Raw genomic sequence first — 25,103 nt, 5'->3', positions numbered from 1 at the left:
CGTTTCTGTAACACCGGACCCATCCATATGCCGAATAAAGAAGGACCCATAAGAACGACTCGATGTAGTCTTAACTTCATTAGTGATCGCTAAGCACAAGAACTATGATAGTACATGAATGTACACAAACCGGCCCAGCGTAATGAAGTTGATACGACCCACAAGCTTGGTTAAGTCAGCCGCTTTCTGAAAAAAGGCCGATATCTACACGTCTCAGGAGGTCATGAGATTGGTTCGTCATCCTTTTCTACTTCAGTTCGTACCCTCTTCCGTTGTTCTGGTCCCCTTCCCGCGGTCCCCACCCATCTCCAAACTCGGAGCTCGTCACCCCCCTGCACTTCTTCTAGGTTGGCCCTGACGTTTGCGTTGCCCTCGACAACGTGTTCCACCTGGTCCCAGAGCCTCCTACGAGCGGAAATTGAGTGCTCCCCTTGTAAAATGAGGTCACGTAGTTGTACAGATGACAGATATGCTTGCGGTGCCGTCACCGGATCCGCATGGTGGGCAAGCTCTTGGTTACGCAATGTATCCAAAGTAATTCGAACTAATTCTGCAACACGTTTGGCCTCGATTTGTCGTTGGGCGCGGGACCGCCTGAGGAGATAAAGCGCACAATAAGCCACAAAGCACGCTGAAAGGGGTTTTCATTGTTGATACTTAAGGTTGAGCACATCAACCTTACCGAAAAAAGTTCCGCGCCATCGTAACCACAGTTCCCGGAACTTCACAGTGACTTGGCAGGTAAGGGTCATATAAGCCATTTTGTGCGCCAAATAGCGGCTACCGCTGTGAAAAAGAACATTTGAGCGCACTTGATCTCGATCAAATGTGGTAAATCAATTGTAACTGACGACATGTCCTGTCCGAAGATAACGCTACCCCACTCTGCCAGTTGCTGAATAGCCTCATTGAAAGTGTCATCGAAGGTTTCCAAGAGATGTGGCTAGCGAATGGAAGTAAGCCTTTGTGAAAGTACAATGGGACCTGCTGACTCACCGCTGTCTTCTGTTTCATAACTTCTCGCAACACCTCTATCTCTAAACCCCACTTTCTGGCTTCACCTCCTTCGGTATCAGCCAGGTCCTTTAGATCGCCGGCACATACGTGTCTACCACGTTCCTGACCAAGAAGCGCCTCAATCGCCTTACCCAAGGCCCCAATATTCCTTTTTCGCTTCGGATCTTCAATGCAAGACGGTGGGAAGGCTACAGGTCCTAAACCAGGCAATCCATCAGCCAGTTTGGAAATGAAGTTCCAGGCCTTTTGAACAACAGGTGGAGGAGCGGCACCGAAAGGTGAAAGCAACGCAAGGACAGGGTGCGGACGCAGTATGTGCCCAGAATTGCAGGATACTGTGTGCTGAGTGCACGTTGCGTATTCTGGACAAGGAGCACACGCCGAGGGATGTGGCAAGGGAATGAGAGCAAGCGGAGAGCTCGGTGTTCCGTCTTCACGGCTGATGCCATCAATAAGGGCCGAAAGGAAATTAGAAATCGTGGTATTCCACTGTTCATTGGCTGAGCTCGCAGACAGGCGCGCCTGGAACTCCCCTAGAGCGCGATTCGTATTCGAGCCGGTATCGCAATATCCAATAGCCATTGATTCGTTCTTGAATTTAATGACGACGGTGAAGCCAATAACCAGACAAATCAGGTAGAACAGCGTCAATAAGTGAGATCGCGATTTCGGCCTAGGAACTGATAATTGCAAATGATCTGCTGGACCGGCCTCCTGGGAAACGGTGGTAAATTTATTGTCGAAGTCCGAAGTTTCATCTCTGGCCGGGGTGAAATCTGCCCCGCTGGCGGCTCGATCGTGTATGAAAGACTCATCAAGAGATGTGTGATTGTCTGGCACAAACCCATGATCCGCGGAAGGACGGTTGACCAGAGTTTCATGAGGTGGAGAAGGCAACTGCGGCTGAGGAACACCGGGTGGAAATGGTGGCGCAAATTTCGATGGAGACGGTGAGTGTGGTAAATGTTTAGGTGGCATGGGCTTTGAGGGAGAAGATGGCGGCGACAATTGTGGCGGGGCAGACATTGAATGCCGCGATTTCCTACGAACACTTTTGCAGGGGATTCTTGTTAGCACGATCGGGTCTTACAGGGGAAGAAGATTCTGCGCCGGATTGAAATATGTTATTGTCTTCCCACCCGCTGTCGTCTACACCGGGGCTAACGTCCTGCTGACCATGTCGAAACTCGGAAGGCAAGAAGAGCTCAGGGAAACTCACTTCATCATTCCTATGCAATGTCCTCACAGGCATCTCTTCGTCTGGTTCACTTTCTTCCGCTAGTGCGGGTTGCATGGCACGCGCCTTGCCTTTCGAAACGTTTCTAAGGATAGGCTGGGCAGAACGACGGCGCTTAACCTACAGCGTGAAGCATGAAGGTTCACTTAGGGGCAACCACAAGATATGTGAACGTACTGGTTCAGGTGGTTGGATCGGGTTAGCGTCTTCCGAGCGGCGAGAAAGCCTCCTAGAAGACCGCCTGGTGGAGGTTCCCTAACAAAAAGGGTCGTATGAGCCGGTGTACTAGAGTCATTTTGAATCCTGTTGACCACTACCTTTCCATTAATTGGTTCACCAGTAATACCATCGGTTATTCCATCATCGCTAGCGATACTGTTCTCCCTTTTCAGCCGTTCCTTGCGGAATTTCGTGGCCTTCGGTCTTACTTCATCCAGGAAAAGTTGGACAAGTTTGGGCTTCGTGTAGGGTGTCGGAAAACGAACGCTGTGGTAACCGAGGATCCCAAGCAATTGCGGAACTGTAAGAGTAGCAGGGTCGAAATCGGCATCGAGGTAATCTCCCTGACTGATGATTTGGGCCGCCGTCAAAGACCTCAAGGCCGACATCGTCTCCAGAAGATTGGTGTCTACAGCAAGTGCTAGTGAGCACCCGCCGCCACACGCACCTCGGGCGTGCGCCGCGTGCCACACACTCAGGATCACGTGCCACTCCCCATCGTCACCACCGCACAACCCCACCGCATCGACCTCCTTACTTTCTTGCTCTCCACAAGGGACAGCACCCCTGAACCCCTCATTGCCCCGGCGACGACCATCTAATCCCAAATTACCCTACAAGTGACATCTGGCATGTGCTGTCGAAATATTTTGAGGACAGTACAGAGTCCTGGTCCCTGAGGCCTGAGGGCATGGTTGTCGCCTAACTTTTGGCTTTCCTGACGGCTAAGCGCTAAGCTATTACCTGTCTGTTCACGTGTTATGCTTTCATGACCTGTCCTCTCCTCTGTTGACATCCAAAAGTCTGACAATGCTCTATCTGGACTTCTATCCGGATGTACAGTCACGTACATGGCACAGTATACATGTATCATTGACCTTCTTTGGCCGTGTTCATCTTTTCCTTCTCTGCAAGTCCTTCTTCTATGATGTCTTCCTGCTCAGAGAAGGCACTAACCAGCCACCACTCAAGTGCCCAGAAGACGCAGTTTCAGGCATTACAGCCATCAAGAATGTGTATGTAGTCGGTCTTTGTCAATGTCAACCGCAGATGTTGGAATGGGCAATTTTGAATCGTGTACGTTTCAGGCCTCACTATTGTTTATGTTCACCTTTCAATCCTCCTCATTTAACTGTGACAGGTGTGTTTTAAAGGTCCCTCATGTGGGCTTGCTGACGGTTGTCTCCGCAGATGCACCGGTATATGCATGCTAAAGAACAATTACAGAATTTGGAATGGTTCGCCCACACTAACTTAAATGTTCTCAAGCGTCTAGGTTCGCCAGACTCAGAGACTGATAGATCCGATGCCACGCTCCTACCAATCAAAAGCTCAATTGCTTTTTGCATTCTTTTGTCCTTTGGGGTCGCTGGAGTGGACAACCATTCTGCCTCTGCCAGACCGACGGGAAACACGTTCGCGCGTGGATAACAACGCTGATGAGAGCAAAACTTGGCTGGAAAGTGTGTGCACCATAGTTTGGTATCACTGCGACGACGACGCCCAGTTTTCCATGTGTTCGAACTACAGTATGTAGAGGTTATGTCCACACGTGTATACGTCGTCCATCCAGTGCTTTCAAGTTTCGAATGCTCACGCATGGACACCATTCCCTATTCCTGTACCGCCCAAGAGTTGATGTAAGGTGCACTGTCATTGGGCCTCCGCCACCTTCCTATGTGGCTTGACTCCAAAAGGGAAAAGCACTGTAAATTGGTGTTCACGATACTGAACTTATGGACACTTCTCATCAATGTCACTGGTCTGAAAGCGAATGTCTCTTTCCACGATATGATACAAATTCGCGCTCGCTAGTAAATCTGGATATGGCAATCCAAGCCTCCAGTCCATTTTAATCGAACTGCGGTCTGAAGGGCCCCGATGGCCCAAACCAGGTCCCCTTAATCTGGCGCAGTACGTGAGTAACCTGCATTACAAGCTAGAATGGTAACATTACCATGCGATTCCAATAGGCCCACGGAAAGAGATCCTGGACGAAATTATCATTTGATACCCTTTTTCGTATCACAATAACATCATTTACTTACCTTCTTGAAATGGTAGAACAGCCTAAAGAATGACGCTTCGTCAGCACGGCGTCACGCATGGCTTAGCTACCAGACTAACCGTCTACGCGCAGTCTGGTCACCAAGATACCTGGCAAAGCTCTCTTTTGGTTCTAACCCATACTTGAACTCAGCGAGCATCAACTCCCCGTATCCTGTAAGAAGCTGGCGGATCATAAAACACATTGCACTGCGCAATTTCAAGTGTATACGCACCGGACAGCTCGTGTAGCCGTCATATCTAGCATTGCTAAGACTGCCTACAGTCATGAGCGAAAACAGGTTTTCCGTGAGAACGGGCGCCTGCGACGTTATAGCTGCGGCTGTCTTGCTGGTGGGCAGCGATGAACAATCTCCCAGGGAAAAGACATTGCCAAATTTGACGTGACGGAGAGTCGAACTATCCACTTCCACCCATCCCGTCGCATCAGCAATCGGAGATGCCTTGATGAAATCAAGAGGCCCCATCGGCGGAGTGACGTGGAGGATCGTGTATTCACGATCGACCGTTGTCCCGTCTGGCCTCTTAAACGTTGCTCTCCGGTTACCAGCATTGATAGAAACAAGGTTGTGCTGGAAATCGGCGCCAATCCCACGCTCAATGCGTAGCGCATTTAATGCATCCGAATATTTCTTTACACTGAACATTGATGGCATTCCAGTGATGAAGTCAACTTAGTGTCATACCCCCGGCCTGCTTTCTGGAAATGGTCCCAAGCCATCCACATGATTTTCTGGGGGGCTAGTGGTGAAGTCTAAGTATGGAACGTCGAGTAGGCAGTCGTGATATTACCTCCAGCACATTTGATGATACCAGCAGGTTGCGTGAAAATCGCGTTTCCTGACTGGAGGTCGTTGATGTCTCTCCAGACTTTATCGCAAGTATCATACGAGTATATGGACGAGACGCCGGACCTAGGATCAGCCAGCGCCTGTGATAAACCGGTAATCGTATTCCAGTTGATCTTTATTCCAGCGGCTACGACCAAGGATTCATATTCAATTTTGCTGCCAGATGATGTCGTGACCGAAGAGGTTGTAGGAGAAAACGTCGCTGCGTTTTCGGGAATATGTGAGATGTAAGAAGGGAAAAGAGAAGCGAGGGGTCGTCGGAAGTCAGACTTCGGTCGAAGCCCTGCTCCAACTAACGTCCTTTCACACCGGTAGGTCAGTGAACACTGATAGCGTATCAGACTCGATCGTACCATCCGGGCTACCGTGGAGCTCGGATCAACACAGGCAGGACACAAGCTTAAGTTTCAGATACACATACCTGGTAATAATGGTACTCCGCAGCATCCAAAACAGCGATGTCACCGGGATTGAGTGACTTCCCCGCACGCTTGAACCTGTTGTAAATTTGATTCGCCACCGCCAGTCCTCCCGAGCCTGTGGAGAATATCTGAGCATTGCGTGTAAACGAGCCCATTCGGAATAACTTGCCCCCGCCAACGACGACAACTTTGAACTTGTCCCTGGAGGTAGTGCTCGCTAACCTAACGAAGGATGCAGAGACCCGCGCATGGAGCGCGGACGAGGCACGCAAACCTGCTAATCCTATAATCATGGCAGAGAGAAAACTGAGAATAATACAACAGATAGCTTTGTTTCCGTAGAGACCTAGCGCTTACTTCCTTCAGGCTTCTCTTAGCAAGAATGGCGAAAGCATGACACCAAACGGCTGACACGAGGTTGACAGGCGCTGATAGGGGGATTACCTTATTACATAAGAAAACCCAAGCAGCCTGAAACAAATGCAAGCTTTGAGGATTCTTTGTTGTCAGTTTTTCACTTTTCTTATCCTTCTCATTGCATCTCCTTGATTCTCGGCTCTCTTTTGCACAATGTTTCTTGGAGCTCTTTTAGTCAGTACCACAGTCAGTCTTGTGGCAGCTGAATATGCATCGGGTGGGTGATCTCAGCAACCTCAACAGCTACCCCTTGCACTGCCATTGCCATTGGTAGTGGCATGACCATCACTATCATCATTGCACCAACTCAAGGGGTCCTTCGCTATGTACCATTTTTTGTTAATGCATCTGTCGGTGATACCACCAAGTTCGTAATGGAATCCCAGGAAAATTGGCAGTAATTTGATCCTTTCGGAGGTCTGTACGTGACTGATAGAACTTTGATCTGCAACTTGCTTAGATCCGCAATAAGACAATAGACACTCCTGAATTTGCCTCATCGATCTTGGACGCAGCCAACAGAGACGTGAACATCAGATGATGTAAGGTACTTAGATTATTCTCTCCCTGTTCCCCTCGTTCTCCTGCCTTTGACTTTCACCATCTCTCATTCGAGCACTTATCGTTCTCAGCGCATATACTCTCTAAGTCCTCTGCTCTCCCACCCGCCTCCTTTCACATCTTAGCGTGTTTGGTCGATCCGGTGACCCCTTCTCGTCCCCGTCCCACTCATCCGCTCTTACACGCTCAGAAGGACGCCTACTTTGCCGCTCTTCCGTTTCGAACCACTCCCTCAGCTGGATCACGTGACCTGTACTCTTCCGACTCAAAGTCACGGGAGTCTCCCTTCAGCGCGCTCACCCTTTTGGTATCTTGGCACCCCTCTTGTGACCTACGCGTTATATCTCGCTAGCTATTTTGTTTAGTTTCCCTCTCAGATCTTTCAGTATCTTCTTTCTTTCACGGATGGCTCACCTTAGCTACGAAGGCACGACAGTTCTCCCCGTTCACCTGTTAGCATGGCTCGCCAGTCTTCAGGAATGGTCATCATGTGACAATACATGTAAATGACGACCCAGAATAAGGGGCCCATCAATATGTAGCTGCGGGCGTGATTTAAGCTCACATAAGGCAGATGAACTTGAGCTGATTACTCCGAGGTACACCCGCACGTTCTTGGCTTCCAGCTCAGAGACCCTTAATGAGAGGATGGAAGTGTCATCCTTACCAATACAGGTGCTACTTCCGTTGATGATTCCGGTTGACATTACGTCCGTGCAGAAGCGGCAGCACACCGTCGCGAGAAGGAAACTCAGAAAGTTCCCCACTTCAATCTGCGAGCTCAAGCTCGTTCGGCTCCTCCAACAACACATATCCCACAATAACAGGTAGCGTCGGGCAGCTCTTGTCCTTCGGGGTCTTTGCTGGCTTTGGTGTCGTGTTTCCCTTGATTTTAGTTCTCTAGATACCCGTTGACGGGACGCATCTATTCTGGTTATTTCTTGTGACGACTGAAGTGAGCAACTTACTCTAGGCAAGTAACCCGACATGTAATAAACCAATGCCTGAAAACTGGAACTCAGTGAGGTGCAAGGTAATTCGGAAGTGTCTGTCATGGCTAAGGTGAATTTTCTTTTAAGGGATTCTTCATCAGCAAAACTACCCGAGGGAATACCAGTCCACAGCAACCTCCGTTTGGAAGTGTCTTGTTGTAAGACTCCTTTCGCGCTCGCTAAGACACTTGTCGGTTAATGAGAGGGCTTGCTCAGTGCGAAAGAGCTGTTAACAGCTATTTTTCAGACGGCCTCGTTTATCATAATACGTTGGCGCTTTGACCACGAGCCATGTGCATCGGAAGCGTTTCATCTTCAGTCATCCCATGATCGTAGCACAGTGGAAGACATCACCAGGTGAAATCCAAAGACCAAATTTCATTTTCACTAGACAGGATTAGAGTAGAGTGCGTTCTATCTCGACCCTACACCGAAGATAGGAGCCGTGAAGAGCTCACCCTAGGCGCATGGCGTCAATTACAAGCCGCAAGTTCGATGCTATCATGCTTTCACAAACTCCCCGTCCGTGGACTGGCAGTGTAATAGCTCTTACTTTCTCGTATGAGAAAGTCAGTCTACTCGAGGGGGTCAGCCTCATCACTTAGCCCTTTGGGATCTCATACACCGGCGTCGGCAGCATTCTTCAACCTGGGTGATACCTATTCTTTATTCTGAGTTATTTTCCTAGAAAGAAAAAATCTCATCTATCTCGTCTCGCTTCTTCTTGACCTTTTTCGCCTTGAGTCGTCCACCAGCTGTGGGGGTTGAATCAGAAACTGCATCTCTCGGCATGGACACAATTGTCTCCTGAGTGTCTGCATGAAACGACCGTGAGTGCGGATACGAGAGGAAGTGATAATGTTTCATACCTTCAAGAACCACGCCCTGCGTCGAACATTGAGAAGTTTGAATATCTAACATCGGAAGGCACATTGAATTCTGCGGGTGAATCTCGAGAATTCTGATCTGGAAGTATTCTCTGCAAGATGAGTTAGACCCGATCGAATATCCACTGTTGAGGTAATGAGATTGGCATCAGAGGGTGGCGATGTAGTACACAGAATGGCTGCGGATACCCCTCTCTGGGACGAGTGGTGAGGCTGATATTTAATAAGAGTACAGAAAACCAGCACGAAGGTGACTCCTACATCAAGAATGACCAAAAGACGATCGCATATCCGAGAAGTATTTCTGAGTACCTGCGACAGTTCGGATAACAGAGTGGACATGCGAGAGCATATTGCCGAAAACAACACGATGAGTTGAACAAAAGCACCTGACTGCATTGCCAGAGTCAAATGCCTGGTAGTAAGATCAGTGATAAATGGCTTGAAAGCTTTCAAATCTCTCACTGATATTCCCGTGTAAGCTGGCTGGACATCTGACCAATTCAGCACACGCATTCTCGCGAACACGTAGAACAATTCGCTCACCTTGTCAAGAAACTTGCAAGATATTGAAACTCTTTCTAAGACGAAAGAAATGCTGAATCCAGTAGGTACGTGTGTCCAAGTTCCCTTGAACCGTTTCTGGTTGACACTATCTATGGCTCAGATTCACAAAGGCAAGTGACCAGTTAGTTACTTACCCCATTGCTGTAGTTAACCCGAAGAATGACGCATACAGACGGTCGACATGTTCCGAAATGTTCAGTGCGACGAACTTCTGTCCGTATCGCCTGGTCTCTGAAACACGCTTGAAAAACAGTGCGGCCCTATGTTGGTTTGCGTTCTTGTAGTACAGTCTTTCCAGTATGCGTAGCTCGTCTGTATAGCTACCTAGCGTAGCTCGAAGGTGCCGCGCACAGGGCTTGAGCTCCTTCAGAAGGATGTCAACATCCTTGTGCAAGTGAATAGAGACAGAATTCCTCGGAAGACAGGTGGGACGACCCTTCTCTGCACACATCAGCGGCACTGCACTACATTGATAGTAGGAAGTATGTATGGCACTGTCTGTACATATGTAAGTACACAAACACGCCATAAGCCTGCGCATGAAGTTGTTCCATCCACTCAGTGAGATCGATAGTTCATCGTATCTCTCACGTCCATCCGTCGTCGCTATAATCTGCGTGTCCACCCCAGGATGTCCTCTCAGCACGGGCAAGATGCCAAATTCTTTCAACGTGGAAAGATCGAGGTGTGTAGTACCAACTTTTCCATAGTTCATGTTAAATGTCCCCTGCGTAATAGGAATTTCGAGCCGAACTTCAGGCCGCCGAATCAAAGGACAAGAAGTATCAGAAGCGGAAGACAGTCCTCAAGAAGATTGTGGCCAATATCACCATGGGGAACGACAGTGCGTGGGCAACAACAATGCACCCATACACGAAGATTAACACATCCACAAGTGTCACCTCTCTTTCACGATGTGATACAGTGCTATAGGCACCCCTTTGCTGGAGATCAAGAAAAGTAAGTGAAACGATGACTAATGGCAAGTAAAAGCGCTAATTATTGGACAGTAGGTCTATCTTTACTTGGTCAGCTATGGTCGTTCGAAGCCAGACCAAATACACATGGTCATCCCGAGCTTCCTTCAGGTGCGGAGAACCACAACCTTATGGCTTTTTGCTGATTTGGATGTTAGGACTGCAATGATCGAAATCCCCTTGATTCGGGCACTTGCCATACGCACGATGGCTTACATCCCTATACCTGTTGTGACAGAGGCCCTCAGCGACCAAGCTACGACATTGCTTAAAGGATCGTGACCCATACGTACGCAAGACAGCTGCGATCTGCGTGGCTAAATTATATGTAGCGGACCCGCGGAAAGCTGAGAAGGCCGGATTTGTTGAGATGCTCAGGGACATGCTTCTTGATTCTAATGCGACTGTGGTGGCCAATGCCGTTGCTGCGCTCTCAGAAATTGGAGACCGCCAGGACGGTGTTATATTTCGACTTAACCTTACGGTCGCAAATAAGCTCATCGCTTCCCTCGGAGAAAGTTCGGAGTGAGTGTCTCTAACCTTTGTCCAGTCGTTTCTGTTCACAAGCATACAAGGTGGGGTCAGATTTACATCCTGGACTCTTTGCTGCGCTTTGTGCCTGAAGAACACTCCGAGGCTGAGATGATGGGCGAACGAATCATCGTGCAATTGCAACATGCTAATTCGGCTGTGGTATTGACCGCTATTAAAGTGCTCCTCTACCTAATGAATTACATGGAAAATCGGCGATTGATTGAATATATTTGCAAGAAGATGGGACCGCCCTTGGGTGAGCAGCATGTCCTTGACATCCCTGCGGTATATAAATGCCTACACAGTCGCTCTACTATCCTCTGGACCAGAGGTCCAATATGTCACCCTTAGGAATATCTTGCTTATTATCCAGCGGCGACCGGCGGTGCTCAAAAACGATGTTAAAGTTTTCTTTTGCAAATATAACGACCCCATCTATGTTAAACTAGCGAAGCTGGAAATCATGTATCGTCTCGCACGCGAGGAGAATGCGCAGGAAGTGCTGGCTGAGTTGGAAGAGTAGGTGTCTTCGTAATGTCCAAGTTGGCAAGGAAGCCAAACCACTTATTTCATCCTTTTCAGGTACGCGTCGGAGGTGGACATCGACTTTGTACGCAAATCTGTACGGTCAATAGGTCGACTGGCGATCAAAGTGGAAGCTGCTGCTGATAATTGCATCCAATCCTTACTGACTCTTATTGAGACCAAAGTCACCTACGTCGTCCAAGAGGCCGTCATCGTCATAAAAGACATCTTCAGACGGTATCCCGGCAAGTATGAAGGCATCATCCCGACACTGTGTGAAAACCTGGATGTCCTGGATGAACCTGAATCGAAAGCTGCGATGATTTGGATATTGGGACAGTTCGCAAATAGGATCGATAACGCCGACGAGTTGCTTGACGACCTTGTCTACAGTTTCTTGGATGAACCTACTGAGGTACATAATATTTTCCATGCGATGGGAGATTTACCCTGAAGGCGCACAGGTTCAACTCGCTCTCCTTACCGCAACAGTTAAGCTTTTCATCTACAAATCAACCTCTGATGCTACAAAAGCGCTGGTACACAAAGTTCTGAAATGGGCGACAGAGAACGTTGACAACCCAGATTTACGTGACCGCGGGTTCATGTATTGGAGAATGCTAGCCGTGAACCCTACCTTGGCCCAAGAATTAGTTCTCGCACAGAAGCCTGCAATCACGACCGACTCCGACCGTATGGATCGAGGTGCACTTGATCAATTGCTGCTTCACACGGGAACCCTTGGAAGTATCTACCATAAGAATCCGGAGGTCAGTATTCACTTACGCCTTTGATAGAGAGGTGTTTGAGAGGATGGATTCAGCAGACATTCATTCGGAATGCAGCGGGAAGAGCTTTGGTTGATACGCCCGCTTTGAACCCCTCTTCCAGGGCAGTTATTTTACCGCTTTCGCGACCGCACTTACCGCCGACCACGATTACGGTCCAGGGACCAGGACCGATAGAACCTACATATGTTCCCCCTGCCGAGCCGTCGAAGCTAGTGGCGTCCGCTACATCAGAAGCAAGTGGCCAGGATTTATTGGATGTAGATAATGCAATCGCGAGACCGGGAAGTTACGACGGAGAGATCGATGTAGATGGCGAGGACGAGGTTCCGGTGAAGACGGGTGACCCATATGCTAATTTGGATGGCGCTTTTGGCGGCTATCTGGCTGATAAACCCCAACCTATGAGCAGTGGCAGGGGTGGCAACACCAACTTCGATGATTTGCTCCTTTGAGGGACATTTATTACTACATAGAGGCGACATCTAATAATACCAGTACATGATGCCTCTTGTCAAGGTATGTAGCATACCGGGTGAACATCGCTAGCTGAAGATCGACTGAATCTTGTCGGTAACAGTGGCAAGAGTATGCTTGGGTCTCAAAGAATTGTAATGCTGTGCGGTGTTTAACGAGCTGAGGAAGATAGATTTGACAGCACTTACTTCTCCTAGACCATACTTCCGGCGATGAAAACTGATACGAGCTGCCTTTAGGTGACGATCCTTAGGATCAACTAGGGTATCACTAGGATCGTGGACCACTATCGGCGGATTTCCGCCTTGTATGACAAGGATAGGGACACCATAAACCTTGCTGAGCGCAAGAATTTCTGGTTCACCACCCCATGCACCGGTATCCCTGATCAATAAACAGTATCGCTCAAACTGTGTCGCAGTCATTATTCCGCTATCTGCAGTCGCTCCCACCCCATCCTCACCAGAGATCGAGGGTATAAATGGCACGAAGTTCATCAGGATGCCGAAGCATATAATCCGCTGCCGCAGCACGCACTGTGGCGTAATTAGCTTGACTGGAAGGTAATATGTTGAGAAGAGCGAGTTGGTCCGCGATTGCAGAAAACAGGCAATGGCCATCTGGGTTTATCTACATACGTAAGGGTTAGTTCACAGACGGATGCGCGAAGTAGAAGGACGCAGACACACAGACACTTACCTCATGTATCTGGACACCCAGCTCGTCGCACGTGCGATTTATTAAGGCAGCTTCTTGCTTTGTCTCCCATTCCACTTGGGCGTCCGCCGCAGAATCAGCGGTAGGCATGCTCTGAGCCAGGGCAGCCGCTTTCCTTGCCTTTGATACATGAGTACGGTAATGCTCCATCAAGCCGTTCTTACAGTTATCAATGACTCGCCTGCCTGGCTAAATGTCGAGCTTTGGAGTCTTGCTTCTTGGGAGCCATTTTTGGAGTTTGTGAAACTTGAGCTTGAGGGATCACTGAGGTTTCCTGTTGTGCGAGCTGGTTTCTAGTATCAAGCTCGGCCAAGAGGTCGGCGATGAGCTGCTCGCTCTCTGCGGCAGAAGGAGCTAGTGAATGTTGCTCTTGCGTTTGGCCGCCCTTCGTCGCCTTGTTTCGCTTTCTTACCATGACGCAGGTGATGAAGTGGAGTCCATGGAAGGATGGCAGTCAGATTGGGTGGCGGTGTGGGTTTTTATCTTATCTCAAACTCGAGGCACTAGTACTAGCACTAGTGATATTGCGACACGCGTGTTCCAGGAACTACCGCGCACCCTTTTTTTTCTGAGATTCTTGCGTGGCTCTCGGTTCGTAACCGTATACGCCACTAGTGACCGCTGACAGCCAATCTGGGGTTATCTCGCCTCCCTGAACTTCCTTTCACAGTGTTGATCCCTCTCTTTCCTTTCTTACTACTGGGACTCATCTTCCCGGCGAATTTGCGATATGGACCCAACAACACTAAACTGCGCGGAATGCGCCTCCAAATTGTCAGAACTACTGGAAGGATTCTTGACCAACGCCTACAATGACGACTCATGGCGGGACTTGGAGCTGATCGCCCAACATCTCGCCAATTCTCTGCGCAAGAGACATGGACCTGGTGGGTCAATCGTCTACGAACTCGAAATTGTAGTGATGAGGCGTTGAGTAGAGGATTACCACACGCCATTGGGATCTACTACTCTGCCACAAGATCTTACCTCTCTCTTGGGTGTTGCTCTGAATGGTGCACCCGTACCTGACGATGCTCGTGCACCAGCTGTCCTTGAAATCCTTCGCGTTGGTGCCAACTTATGTGTTGACCACGGCGAGCAGTACCCTCTTCTTCCGAAAGGTGCATGCGCTGATTCCCAGTGCAAATAACTAGATCAAAACAGAGGGAATCTATTAGAGGCCGGCTTTCCACAGGCTGTGGTATCGTTGTTGGAAGGATATTCAGAACTGGCACCTTCTAGCCCTCGGGCGAATCCATTGCCACTATCTATCCCGCACTTGGAGGTCATCAAGACCGCCATCGGTGTTTTGTTAAATACATCTCTTGGTTTCAGTACGAATATCCATTGCAATCCGGACATTTTATTGATTCCCTCCATAGATTCTGTCAAATTCAGACTGATATCCCTGGAAGTTGCCATGACACTCGTACGACTATCGTCGGCCTTATACCCTGTCGGCTCTTGGATGAGATGCACGACCAACTTGTTCCCTGACGATCTAGCTCCTGAAGAAGCACCAATCCTAATAGCCGAGTCTTGGAATATTCGTATTTCGCTTTCAAACTGGGCATGGAGACTCATCACAGAACTCAGAGATGATGGTCAGTCCAAGTTACTTGCCCCGTCTGCGGAATGATGTTTAACATGAAGATAGAGCACCCCCTTTTTGATCCCCAGGTTTTGCCCTACCTTGTTCAACCACTTATTGCATTCACGCCCCCACTCTTAACTGCCCCGCCTCCGCCAAACTTCGCGCATCCGTCACCTTTGCGGACAAACCTTCTTCAGGCCGACTTTGAGCTCCTGTCCGATTCATGTTCTCAACTTGAATCTCTTGCGCTCGATGTCGAGGATATACGGCTCTCGCTAGCTCGCGGATTTCTATTTCCCGCCGAACACCAGGATGTCCCTTGTCTACTTGCTATGCTAGATTTCATTGAACAGGGGAGTTATGCACCACTGTGGTACGTGCAACATGAAGCAAGCTTCTCGATGGCCGATGTTCGAAACCAAGAAAAGGCTTTTGACGACTGCAAGGCCGCAGTTATAAAGGCTGTTGTAGAGATGTCCGGGGAGGACAAGAACACGGATGTCTTGGTGGACGGATCAGACCCGACTAAACCGGGTGGCTCATATGTCTCACGTCTGGTGAACTGGATTCGTAACTTCGTACTCGGCGGGATGCATGGCAATGCTAGAGATGATCTGGTTATTTGCGCTACTCTGTCGCTAGGGAATCTCATGCGGCGAGGTATAGCTCCCTTACTCTAGGCTATCTGCGGAACTTGCTGAGTGGTTCACCTACAGAACTCCAGTCGACTATCCTGCTTTCACCACCACACAATATCGCCCAGCTACTGTCTTCGGAAGTGCTACTCTCACGATCAACGGACATCAAGCTAAAGCACGGCGTCATCGGCTTGCTGAAGCATCTTTCACAGGCTTCCTGCAATTCCGCTCCCAACCGTATAGCACTTAGCAATGCAAATGTAATCGACCGCGTGCTTGCCAGCGGTGTTTTGGACGAACGGAGTGATGCGATGGCAGACGTTGTGCAAGTGAATGCCATTGGAATTGTGAAACACCTCTGTAATGGAAGCTGTGAGTTACCAATGTACATGCACCATGACATCGTTGAACATCCGTTTTGATCTTTCAGTCGACAATTCTTTGAAAGTGATCTTACCGGCTGAAACCGACAGCCCTCCGCCTACTGGACTCCCTCAAGTTCTCTCTCTAGTTAAGCGTTCAGACAAAGTGGCAATCAAGAGTGAGGGCACTCGTATTATTGTCAACTTGGTGAAGTCGCTTTGGTCGAACGATTCCCCGAAGGAATATCGCAGCGTTGAGGAAATCCAGGTTCGGCAGCAGAAAAGAGACAAAGCGATCACATTGTTGCTGTCACCCTCGTGCACCGAAGCTCTCGTAGCTTTGTTGGGGAGAAGTCTGAAGTACCCCGTTTTGGTCAACGAGGCCGTAGTAGCTCTCAGCCTGTTGAGCACACATCGTGATGGTGGCAAGTTAGATTTACCGGGCTACTTCTTCTGTTACTGACATTAACGGCAGGTTCGCTCGTGCTGCGGGCTATCGTCGCTCCACTGCCTGCCGAGGTGATGCCGGGCATTCCTAACTCCATGACAATCCCGGCTACTCCTTCGACGTCCAGTGAAGCTGAATCCCCTAGCATTTGGTCACCGGGTGCGCGGCATCGGCCCCCGCAGAGTCGTGCTCTTGATCACCTCGTGTATGTTCTCCGGAATGTGTCCAAAAACGATGATGCTGCGGGTCTCCGTTCAGCCGCTACCTCGTACCCGAATGAAGTTCGTGCAAACGTTTGCTCATTACTTGGCCAAGTTACAAAGCACACGTCTGGCGGAGACGTAGATGCTCTCAAAGAGGAGGTGAAGCCCGTGTTGGAAGATCTGTCGCGGCATAGCCAAGGTCTGGGTAGAGAAATGCTAGGAAATGCAGCAAAAAGGGTGCTCGATATGTGGGCGCAAGCGTAGATTCACACTTGCTTGATTACTACTGTGATTACGACTAGGCTGTCGTTGTATTGACCCGTATACGCCTCCAACGCGACGCTGGTCTTGCCCGGCAAGTTGAGCGTTCCTATCGACGATGGGCGCTCGCTTCCAGTTTCGGCACAGATAAGTGATAGCCACTACGATTGGTGTTAATCAGGGTTCTTAAAGCAATGACGAGAGGTAACCAGCTTCAAGTTGATCTTCGTTCTGTTCCTGCCATCGCACTGATACCGATGTCTGACAAGCTCCTCCAAGACCTACCGCTCCCTGTCGTTGACTTTGCAGGCTTTGGGGATGGAACGTCCTCGGTAAGTACATAGAACGTGAAGCATGTGATGCTCTCGTGGCAGGGGTCCTTCTCCACCTTACGGCTGCATCTCATGGTTGCGTACTAGGACGCCCTCGAGATCGGAAAGAAATTATTGCAAGCATGCCAGAACGTTGGTTTTGCGTATCTCATAAATACAGGCATTTCACAAGCTCAGGCGGACGACATGTTGGCTTGGGTGAGCCAGTTTCACATTTATCTCTAGATAAGCAGTATACTGACACGAACTTCATGCTTTTTGCATGGCAGAGTCGGAAATTCTTCTCTCTTCCTCCAGATATCAAACAACTTGCACCTCACCCCAAAGAGGGATGGAAGCATCGAGGCTATAGCGGAGTAAGTCAGCTCCTTCATCACCTAAATTACTGGATGAACATTCACCTGGCGGTACACTGTAGATAGGTGTTGAACAGTTGTCCCAGATGGTAAGCGTTCCCAAAACGTCGGCGGCGAAAACCGTGCATCAAATCCAATGAACACGCCTTCTTGCATTGCCACATAGGTTTTTGACTCGAACGAGCTTGCTGCGATTCGCAAGAATGCCCCAGACTTCAAGGAATCTTTTGATTTAGGGAGAACGGACAGCCCACATCTCGAGAACATCTGGCTTCCCGAGGAACTCCTACCTGGTTTCCGTGACGCCGCACTCTCATTTTATTACGCCTGCCAATCGTTCCAAATCGGGAAGCTGCTAAAGGCGCTCTCGTTGGGACTCGGATTACCGGCAGACTTCCTTGGACAGTACCATCGAGATGGAGACAATCAACTCAGGCTTCTACACTACCCAGCTGCACCTGCAGAGGTATTCTCCCGTGGAGAGAAAGGAAGGGCGAAAGCACACACGGTAACAACATAATGACTCGATGTGTCCCTCTAGTTAACTGATCGGTCGTCAGGACTTTGGTACGGCTACGATACTCTTTCAAGACAGCGAAAGTGGACTCGAGGTCGAAAGTCCCTCCGGCTCGGGTCAATTTATAGCCGTGCCTCCCATTCCTGGCGCCATGGTATTTAACGTCGGCGATCTATTGATGCGATGGTCCAACGGTATGTACAATAAAGCTGCCATCCAAAAGCTCTCCTCAAGCTTGTTGAATCGCTCAGATACGCTCAAGTCTACATTACATCGCGTCTCCGCACTAGCACCCCAGCACGGGACTGGTGTGGTCAAGGAGAGATACTCGATCCCATTCGTGCGTGCTGTCTCATTTTATTGACCTCCCAAAGCTCCCACATGCCTTATCGCATGCGTTTCAGTTCATGGGCCCTGATGTGAACGCCCTCGTCGATTGCCTTCCGGGCTGCTCGAGCGAAGACCGACCAAAGAAATATGAACCCATTACTGCCGCGGCATATATTGATATGCGACTGAATGCCATCTTTGTATAATAAAATGCTGATGTCTGGATATGTATGTAGCTTTTGTCTAAAGCCTCACCAAATAAAAAAGTACCAGTGCTGTGGTGGATGACTAATCCGGTCCGGCGAGCTGAACAGCCCGGTCATTCCCATACGACTACGTCTGAGAGGATGGGCCAAAGCAAGATCGCAGTCGAAGTGCTCCATGGCATTGCGACGATCACGCTGAATGAACCGCAACGTCTGAATGCCCTGTCACCCGAAGGTCTGCTCATTACTCTGGTATCTTCTGTCCCCGACTTCACCGTGTACCTATTGCAGACTACGACGACTTCGCCAACTCGCTGAGGGAAATTGACCAACGGAACGATGTTGTCGTCACGACTTTGGCAAGGTGAGAATCCGATGGCATGCCCGAGTCTTATTCACGAGTTAGTGGCATCTTAGCCAATGGCAACTGGTTCTGTTCGTGAGTGAACACGGAATTCCCCGTGAGCTGACTTGCGGAAGGATGGTGCACTGGCAGTGGAACCAACGTGAAAGCTGGAGTAGCGGCTTCGCAGCCTACAGAGCCTACCTTGCGTGGTCAGCTGCGTGCTCTGGTCATCTCTGCCAACACGGATTGCACACACGCTGTAAGAGCTTGCAAATGTCTCTCTGTTGGGTATATGATGTGATGACAACAAGTAAGCTCTACACACACCGTAAACTTCTGGTAGCTGCTCTTAATGGTCCGGTCATGGGTGAGTTTGGTGACCTATGCGCACTTCTAACGCATCTCCAACGTCGACAATAATGGAACTCCGTAGGCATCGCGGCAGGTATATTGGCCATGCCAATTCTGATAATAGACAGTTATTAACGTCACAGAAAGCTTTTCTAGGCAACTTCGACTTCATATACGCAGTTCCTGAGGCATGGTTATCCATGGGTTTGCCGTTTGTAGGTAGGTTGACATTAATCTCCTGGCTTTGATCGTCCGGCTCATCTGGACCGTTAGGTCTTGCTGTGGAAGGCGGGGCAAGTGTGAACTTTGTCAACCGAAGTGAGTCCATCGTGGGTTATACGGGTCTGTTAGAAAATGACCGAGCAACATCAGTGGGGCTTGCGAAAGCCAACGAGGCCTTGATCTTCAACAAGAAGATGACTGCCCAGGAGTTACTTGAATGCGGTTTCATAAAGTATTCTCATACTCTGCTATGCGGGAGTGACTTCTGACAACCGTTTTCCAGTAAAATTTTTCCTTCAAAGTCTACTGAAACCTTCCATCTCGCTGTCCGGCAATACCTACATAGTGAACTTAAAGGACTGGATCCAGCATCCATACTAGCCGTCAAAAGTCTTATCAAAACTGGTCTCGCAGGAGAAAAATAACCCCGACGCTCTCAACCTTCGTGAGAGCTACGCACAAGCAGAGAGGTTTAGAAGCGGCGTACCCTCTATTCGGTTCGGGATGCTTGCACGGAAGGAAATCAGACATAAGCTGTAGCCCTTGTTTACCAATATACAACTATCCCCATCATGCAGTCATGGTTGACCTCATGGTAGTGTCATGCATTCTGGTCGGGATCACAATCTCCGCTTGGAGCAGCCACACAGTTTTGTTGGGGTGTGATTAGTGTGGTAGAGAAAGGGCAACTTGGATTTTTTGGTGTTAGCGTCATATCCGTTGGCCCTGAGAGAAGAGTTCGGAGTGCCACTGCCCCTGAGCATAGTGACCTGGAACACTTGCAACTCGGGAACTTCCTGGAGACCACTAGCACAACGCCACTGATCGATATCAATTTCCGGTTGGGACAATCACCGCCGGCATAAGTCCTTCGTATATGTATGTTAGCCTGCCTCAATCGCACTCCATCGTGTTAACGCAAGCGTGACGCGCAAGTAATGTTGTGAGACACATTCCGGACATTTAAGTTTGGCCTGCTGCTGTCGAAAACGGAATCCTCGAAGGAGAGTTTTGGCACTGGCGGAATCCACCACTAACAGTTCCTAGATTCAGTGACGCCCCAGGGCCGGCGCCGAAGTTTCAGGCTGGTGTGTCCCTGAGCGTACATCGGATGATTACATATGCTATGAAGGCTTACGGAGGTGATGAAGACAAATATCGATGTGCAAGCCTTCCCTGACTAGGAGTGTGTTGCCTCATCACCACACGTCTCGTCATGATGCATCTGGTTTTCTCATGCTATGTGTATGTATTATTAGTTCGGCTGCCGCACTGATTGACAGAAGGCAGAAAGCATTTAAGTGAAAGGAGTGGGGTTGTCGATCAATGCTCAGACGTGAGAAAGCATGTCAACCCTGATATGATTCTATAATTAGTGGTGGTAGAGGTACAAATGGTGAAAACTACGAAATATGGTCGTAAGTGCGAACGTATTGCGGGAGAAGTTGATACAGTGCGGTGAAACGGCGGGAACATGAGGTTACAGAAAGGTTGAGAGAAGCCGACGAAAGGCATATAGTGGGATACGACGTCGTCACGCTATATGGGGCGGTGGCATCGGCTCAAGTTCTAATACCCGCACTCGAAATCGTTCTCTCGGATGTTGGTTGGGATGCAGATTTGGGTGCGTGGAGTGCAAGGAGGACTTCGGTGTTGTCATTCGTGTTAAGGACGTTGCGGATCGATTTTTCAGCCAGCATGCAGATCTATGTCCAAGTCAGTGCGACCGCGTCTGTGGCACCAGTGGGAATGGCGTACTCTGCTGTATCCGCCGGGTTGAAGTGTCTGACGGGACACTGATATGGCGTTGTGGATGCTATCGTAAGCATATCTGCGTCTGAGGAAACATGAGTGATCTATGGTGGGGTTTCAACGGAGCAACGCACAAAACGCTTTGTAGTTCGCTGCGGGTTCGAGGGACGATGAAGAGGTCTGAGCCCGAAAGGTAGCGATTGAACGCCTGATAGGACGCGCCGCCTGCGACGAGTGTTTCGTTGAACGAGGGGTGGTCCTGGTCCCAGGTGAACCAGTTTTCGCTAAAAGGGACATTAGTTTTGAATGAATCTGGGACGGACAACGTGCGAGACAAGAACGCACGTCAATTGGGAGTGGGCAATTGCTTCGGAAGTGTTGGGAGCGAGGAATCTGTCCATGGGGTTGGTTGGGGTGCAGAGCAGAGCAGAGAGGTGGGATGATAAAATAGCCGATGACTCCTTTGCCATCAAACGTGATATTTGACTTCCATTTATGGCAACCAACCTCTCGCTTCGCACGTGCGACTTCCAAATGCGGCTCCGTTTCCGTCGTATTATTATAGTCTCCTTTGATTACGTGATGCTGTGTCAGGCCAAGACATCCTGTGTTGATTAGGAAGCCCGCCCACTTCATAGGACTCCGATTAGTGGAAACTGTTGCCAACATGTCCTTGTCCACCACAGCTTCTCGCCACGTCGCCAAGACAGTTCTGGCAGTCGAAACGGCTGAGGTGTGCTTCGCTCTGTCTCGGCATCATGGAAGACCCTAAACCGCAGTGCACTGTTCTGTCAGGGCGTGGGTGCCCGCGTACGGCGCTCTATTGGATCTATGAATCTGCGCAACCTCACCCCGTTCTTGATGCTCGATCACTTCCACGTTTCAGAAGGAGCTGTATGTGACCGTTATCTTCCCCTTTCTTGTCCAAACCTCCTTTAGGGTTTCCCAGATCATCCCCATCGGGGTCAGGCTACCGTCACATACATGCTCGAAGGGTAAGCTTCCGGCCTGGCATACACTCCCACCGAGCGTTTATACCCTCTCCCAAGGTCGAGCCGCCATGAAGACTCCGCCGGCCATGCTGGCACGATCGAGACCGGTGGCGTCCAGTGGATGTGTGCTGTATGTCTTCTTTACGCCTTCATTTGTCCTTCACATCCACTTTCAAACGTGCGTCCATCTTTTCTTATAGGGTAAGGGAATCATCCACGCCGAGATGCCTGTTCATGCACCGGGCGTTCCGGAACCAAGGGGCCTCCAACTTTGGGTGGACTTGCCCAAACAGGTACGTGGTCTTCCGCATCTTCCAACCCTTCGTCATGGCACACTGATCCACTGTGCGCATGATTGCTTGTATAGTACAAAATGGTCGTAAGCGGCTCCAATCTGTCATTAGGACGTGGCGCATGGTAATAACGCCAACGGCATTGTACTACCAGGAACCATCGTACCAGGAACTTGGTCCAGAAGCGTATGTTTTTCGGTCATTCTGCCAGACCCGTGTGCATATTGGGGAGGTTCCCCTATCTGATACTACGAGAACAATAGTATCCCCACAGCGTACCCAACCGGCCCTGATGGACCAATTAAGGTCAAGGTCATCAGCGGCAAGAGTCACGGAATTGAATCACCCGTCCGCCCCCTCGGCGGCTGTTGGTTCCTCCACGTGACGATGGAAACGTCAGGAGCAACGATGTTCCAGGACATTCGTAAGTCTTCCAGCGCTAGTCTGCCCAATCGGTCAACAACGGACTGCCACAGCATTGGGGTGGACTGCGTTCGTGTACAGTACGTACTTCCTGTGGGGCTCCTCCATCGGATCTTTCTACTGGCTTTTTCTAGTATGGAAAGGCGCTATCAGAATTGGAAATGATGGCCCAATTCACAACAGCTTCCACACACTTGTACTATCTAACGCAAAAGGGGAAACAGGAAGTACAACTTATCGCGGCAGCGGATGACACTCAGCTCGTTCTGGTGATCGGCATTGTCACTGGGTCACTGGAGTTCTCGCTGACGTTTAGCGCCTTCATCTCGTAAAGATTGCAGGAGAACCCCTCGATCAGACTGTCTTCCAATACGGACCATTCGTGATGACAAACAAGGAAGAAGTGCAACAGACTTTGTTGGATTGTAAGTGGTTCCGCCCACGTTCGGCACTTGTTTTGTTCACGCACAACCTAGACCAATTCGGGAGGAACGGTTTTGAGAAGGCTCATACATGGAAGAGCAAGATCGGAAATTAGCGCAGTTTCAGTGGTAAGGGAAACGTGTCTCGAATTTTCTGACGAAGCAGAGTCGCGCGTGAGGTTATGCATGGGGTGTAGTGCTTCAGTTGTGGTTGTTTGTATGGTTGTATAACAAGTGAATATGCATAGGAGGTTCCAACAAGCGACGCTTTCAAGACCCTGTGCACAGCAGGGCTACTCCACATTCCAGAGTAGACTTGCTCTCCATCACTCCTCCACGTGCTTCATCGTCTCCCAGATATTCTCGTCCTCTTCTTGGTCCACGTCCATCTCTTCTTGCTGGTCCCACACAACTACCGTCGGAACCGTCGTCATGTACACTTTTTCTAGTGTAGTACCCCTCTTGTCCGCTCCATTTCCCGCCTTCGTCGGTACAAGGGAGGTGCTGTGGATTCGGGTATAGCGATCCAGGGCTACAGATGCAAGGAATAATGGGGAGGGTGAAACGGATGTCACTGCACCCGATATGCCTAAACAAGTATGCAGCTATACCGAAGAATTCAAACATTGCGAGACTAGCCTACCCTTATAACTGTAAAGGATGCCGCCGCTGCGCAAGTCGAGGGCAAACAGGCTCGATCCTTGGTCAGACACGAAGGCCTCGCTGAAATACGTTAAGTGAATGAACACTCGAGAGAGGTCGGGAGGTCCTTACTGCTCCGACAAGCCCTTTTCGATGGCACGCACACCACCAATCTTGCCAACGCTCTTAAAATCGCTCACAGGTCGACGTCCTGCACGTGTGTCATATCGACGGACGTCGCCGAATCTGGTGCCCGCCAGTAGATGCTGTTGACCAGTAGAGCTAGAAGGAGAAATGTAGGTCAAGCAAGTATTGTGCACTGGTTGACGGAGGTCGAGGAAATCATTCGGGACGTTTTTCGCACGCCAAATCTCGCCAGGGAAGAGGGTGTCGCCAGCTCGTTTGCGCTTTTTAGTGTTTACAGGAGATATCGATGATGCATCCTCTGAAGGAGATGAGGGTTGAAATGCGCGCTCGGTATTCCATACTGACAACTCTACGTCGTCCCCGCCGTATGCGAATGTTTCTTTGTTACATCCTATTCTCCACTCAGTGAGCTTAGATGGGAGAGCAGCAAGTTTGTGCGTCGGCAGTCTGGTTTCTTCGCCCAAAGTTGAGAGCCTTAAAGCACCGTTCGACGTACAGGAAAAGACGGTGCTGGGTGCCATATGTCAATGTCATTTTCCAGAGGTTATAAGTGGTGGTTTTTTGATCTGTTAGCACGGCGCTCACTTTTGTGATATTGCAAGGCCTATAAACTTCTGCTCGGATTTTAATCTGGTTTCCTTCCACTGATGCAAGTTTTGCAGTTGGTCCTCGCCGGTCAGCGACGAGATGCAAAGTGACCCATCTGCATGGGCTGAGGCTAACATCTAACCTTAGTTTGAGTGCGGGTCTCGCATCGCGAGGGCAGCAAAAAAAAGGAGAGAAAGAGTCCTACGTACCAGTGTGTCATCCTCCGTGCCGGTTATAACTGCTAATCTCTGAATGCCCCGCGATCGTCCACTTCCCGTACCATCGTAGAGGGTCTTTAGCTGAGTTTTGGAGTCTGAGGGCACTTTTGCATCGTACGTGACAGCTTTAATGCTGCCCAGCTCGTCGCCGACAAGAAACCGAGGCATACGATTGTTTTTTTTTTGGAGTTTGTGAGTATTGCTG

At 49.6% G+C, this 25,103-nt stretch overlaps 11 protein-coding genes across 11 annotated transcripts; 5 read left to right on the top strand and 6 right to left on the bottom strand.

The window, feature by feature from the left end:
• Positions 1-29: 29 nt before the first annotated feature.
• F5J12DRAFT_804889 (Man1-Src1p-C-terminal domain-containing protein) lies at positions 30-2,886 on the bottom strand. The gene is made up of 10 exons (XM_051744517.1): positions 2,572-2,886; positions 2,432-2,509; positions 2,237-2,374; positions 2,108-2,166; positions 1,105-2,083; positions 997-1,083; positions 852-943; positions 683-786; positions 163-631; positions 30-102 (listed from the first exon to the last, which is right to left on the bottom strand). Exons 1-9 carry the CDS (start codon positions 2,860-2,862, stop codon positions 222-224), a joined length of 2,238 nt encoding a protein of 745 aa, XP_051603408.1. The 5' UTR covers positions 2,863-2,886; the 3' UTR covers positions 30-102; positions 163-221.
• Positions 2,887-4,176: 1,290 nt separating this feature from the next.
• Positions 4,177-6,215, bottom strand: F5J12DRAFT_804870 (FAD/NAD(P)-binding domain-containing protein). The gene is made up of 8 exons (XM_051744516.1): positions 5,983-6,215; positions 5,809-5,928; positions 5,333-5,683; positions 5,215-5,281; positions 4,756-5,179; positions 4,601-4,704; positions 4,431-4,488; positions 4,177-4,379 (listed from the first exon to the last, which is right to left on the bottom strand). The coding sequence occupies exons 1-8, from the start codon at positions 6,104-6,106 to the stop codon at positions 4,326-4,328; spliced, it is 1,302 nt and encodes a 433-aa protein (XP_051603407.1). The 5' UTR covers positions 6,107-6,215; the 3' UTR covers positions 4,177-4,325.
• A 2,269-nt stretch (positions 6,216-8,484) lies between these two features.
• Positions 8,485-9,724, bottom strand: F5J12DRAFT_376173 (uncharacterized protein). The gene is made up of 6 exons (XM_051739104.1): positions 9,372-9,724; positions 9,217-9,322; positions 9,136-9,164; positions 8,932-9,085; positions 8,653-8,883; positions 8,485-8,598 (listed from the first exon to the last, which is right to left on the bottom strand). Exons 1-5 carry the CDS (start codon positions 9,686-9,688, stop codon positions 8,698-8,700), a joined length of 792 nt encoding a protein of 263 aa, XP_051603406.1. The 5' UTR covers positions 9,689-9,724; the 3' UTR covers positions 8,485-8,598; positions 8,653-8,697.
• A 64-nt stretch (positions 9,725-9,788) lies between these two features.
• F5J12DRAFT_959457 (adaptin N terminal region-domain-containing protein) lies at positions 9,789-12,516 on the top strand (the record flags this gene model as incomplete). The annotated part of the gene is made up of 11 exons (XM_051749914.1): positions 9,789-9,922; positions 9,976-10,081; positions 10,134-10,197; positions 10,251-10,325; positions 10,373-10,445; positions 10,489-10,739; positions 10,790-11,004; positions 11,054-11,267; positions 11,331-11,688; positions 11,738-12,043; positions 12,097-12,516. The coding sequence occupies exons 1-11, from the start codon at positions 9,869-9,871 to the stop codon at positions 12,514-12,516; spliced, it is 2,136 nt and encodes a 711-aa protein (XP_051603405.1). The 5' UTR covers positions 9,789-9,868.
• A 90-nt stretch (positions 12,517-12,606) lies between these two features.
• F5J12DRAFT_903342 (OTU-domain-containing protein) lies at positions 12,607-13,670 on the bottom strand (the record flags this gene model as incomplete). Its single annotated transcript, XM_051748391.1, has 5 exons — positions 12,607-12,678; positions 12,727-12,996; positions 13,076-13,168; positions 13,238-13,414; positions 13,503-13,670. 5 exons carry the CDS (start codon positions 13,668-13,670, stop codon positions 12,607-12,609), a joined length of 780 nt encoding a protein of 259 aa, XP_051603404.1.
• A 236-nt stretch (positions 13,671-13,906) lies between these two features.
• Positions 13,907-16,899, top strand: F5J12DRAFT_375979 (uncharacterized protein). Its single transcript, XM_051739103.1, has 8 exons — positions 13,907-14,142; positions 14,194-14,349; positions 14,410-14,589; positions 14,638-14,859; positions 14,913-15,509; positions 15,566-15,859; positions 15,918-16,274; positions 16,325-16,899. The coding sequence occupies exons 1-8, from the start codon at positions 13,986-13,988 to the stop codon at positions 16,762-16,764; spliced, it is 2,403 nt and encodes an 800-aa protein (XP_051603403.1). The 5' UTR covers positions 13,907-13,985; the 3' UTR covers positions 16,765-16,899.
• Positions 16,900-18,582, top strand: F5J12DRAFT_804832 (flavonol synthase/flavanone 3-hydroxylase). The gene is made up of 7 exons (XM_051744515.1): positions 16,900-17,093; positions 17,181-17,291; positions 17,363-17,449; positions 17,512-17,538; positions 17,616-17,957; positions 18,010-18,306; positions 18,371-18,582. The coding sequence occupies exons 1-7, from the start codon at positions 17,019-17,021 to the stop codon at positions 18,500-18,502; spliced, it is 1,071 nt and encodes a 356-aa protein (XP_051603402.1). The 5' UTR covers positions 16,900-17,018; the 3' UTR covers positions 18,503-18,582.
• Positions 18,583-18,598: 16 nt separating this feature from the next.
• F5J12DRAFT_804812 (ClpP/crotonase-like domain-containing protein) lies at positions 18,599-20,124 on the top strand. The gene is made up of 8 exons (XM_051744514.1): positions 18,599-18,737; positions 18,794-18,866; positions 18,999-19,131; positions 19,343-19,418; positions 19,473-19,517; positions 19,572-19,653; positions 19,705-19,804; positions 19,836-20,124. Exons 1-8 carry the CDS (start codon positions 18,644-18,646, stop codon positions 19,959-19,961), a joined length of 729 nt encoding a protein of 242 aa, XP_051603401.1. The 5' UTR covers positions 18,599-18,643; the 3' UTR covers positions 19,962-20,124.
• Positions 20,125-20,573: 449 nt separating this feature from the next.
• Positions 20,574-21,827, bottom strand: F5J12DRAFT_804801 (uncharacterized protein). Its single transcript, XM_051744513.1, has 4 exons — positions 21,519-21,827; positions 21,308-21,457; positions 21,180-21,258; positions 20,574-21,127 (listed from the first exon to the last, which is right to left on the bottom strand). Exons 1-4 carry the CDS (start codon positions 21,641-21,643, stop codon positions 20,984-20,986), a joined length of 498 nt encoding a protein of 165 aa, XP_051603400.1. The 5' UTR covers positions 21,644-21,827; the 3' UTR covers positions 20,574-20,983.
• Positions 21,807-23,893, top strand: F5J12DRAFT_804788 (RmlC-like cupin domain-containing protein). Its single transcript, XM_051744512.1, has 12 exons — positions 21,807-21,906; positions 21,969-22,067; positions 22,113-22,168; positions 22,223-22,295; positions 22,366-22,458; positions 22,613-22,644; positions 22,722-22,882; positions 22,935-22,961; positions 23,016-23,077; positions 23,106-23,150; positions 23,216-23,306; positions 23,358-23,893. The coding sequence occupies exons 1-12, from the start codon at positions 21,841-21,843 to the stop codon at positions 23,417-23,419; spliced, it is 867 nt and encodes a 288-aa protein (XP_051603399.1). The 5' UTR covers positions 21,807-21,840; the 3' UTR covers positions 23,420-23,893.
• Positions 23,630-25,066, bottom strand: F5J12DRAFT_715033 (uncharacterized protein; the record flags this gene model as incomplete). Its single annotated transcript, XM_051740922.1, has 5 exons — positions 23,630-23,892; positions 23,947-24,026; positions 24,078-24,602; positions 24,678-24,817; positions 24,890-25,066. 5 exons carry the CDS (start codon positions 25,064-25,066, stop codon positions 23,630-23,632), a joined length of 1,185 nt encoding a protein of 394 aa, XP_051603398.1.
• Positions 25,067-25,103: the final 37 nt, after the last annotated feature.

The sequence above is a fragment of the Pisolithus orientalis genome (assembly GCF_024613125.1).
Source record: "Pisolithus orientalis strain OTSU chromosome Unknown F5J12scaffold_4, whole genome shotgun sequence".
Taxonomy (NCBI): domain Eukaryota; kingdom Fungi; phylum Basidiomycota; class Agaricomycetes; order Boletales; family Pisolithaceae; genus Pisolithus; species Pisolithus orientalis.
The sequence above is the reverse complement of the archived record's forward strand: the minus strand, read 5'-3'. Positions and strand labels throughout refer to the sequence as shown.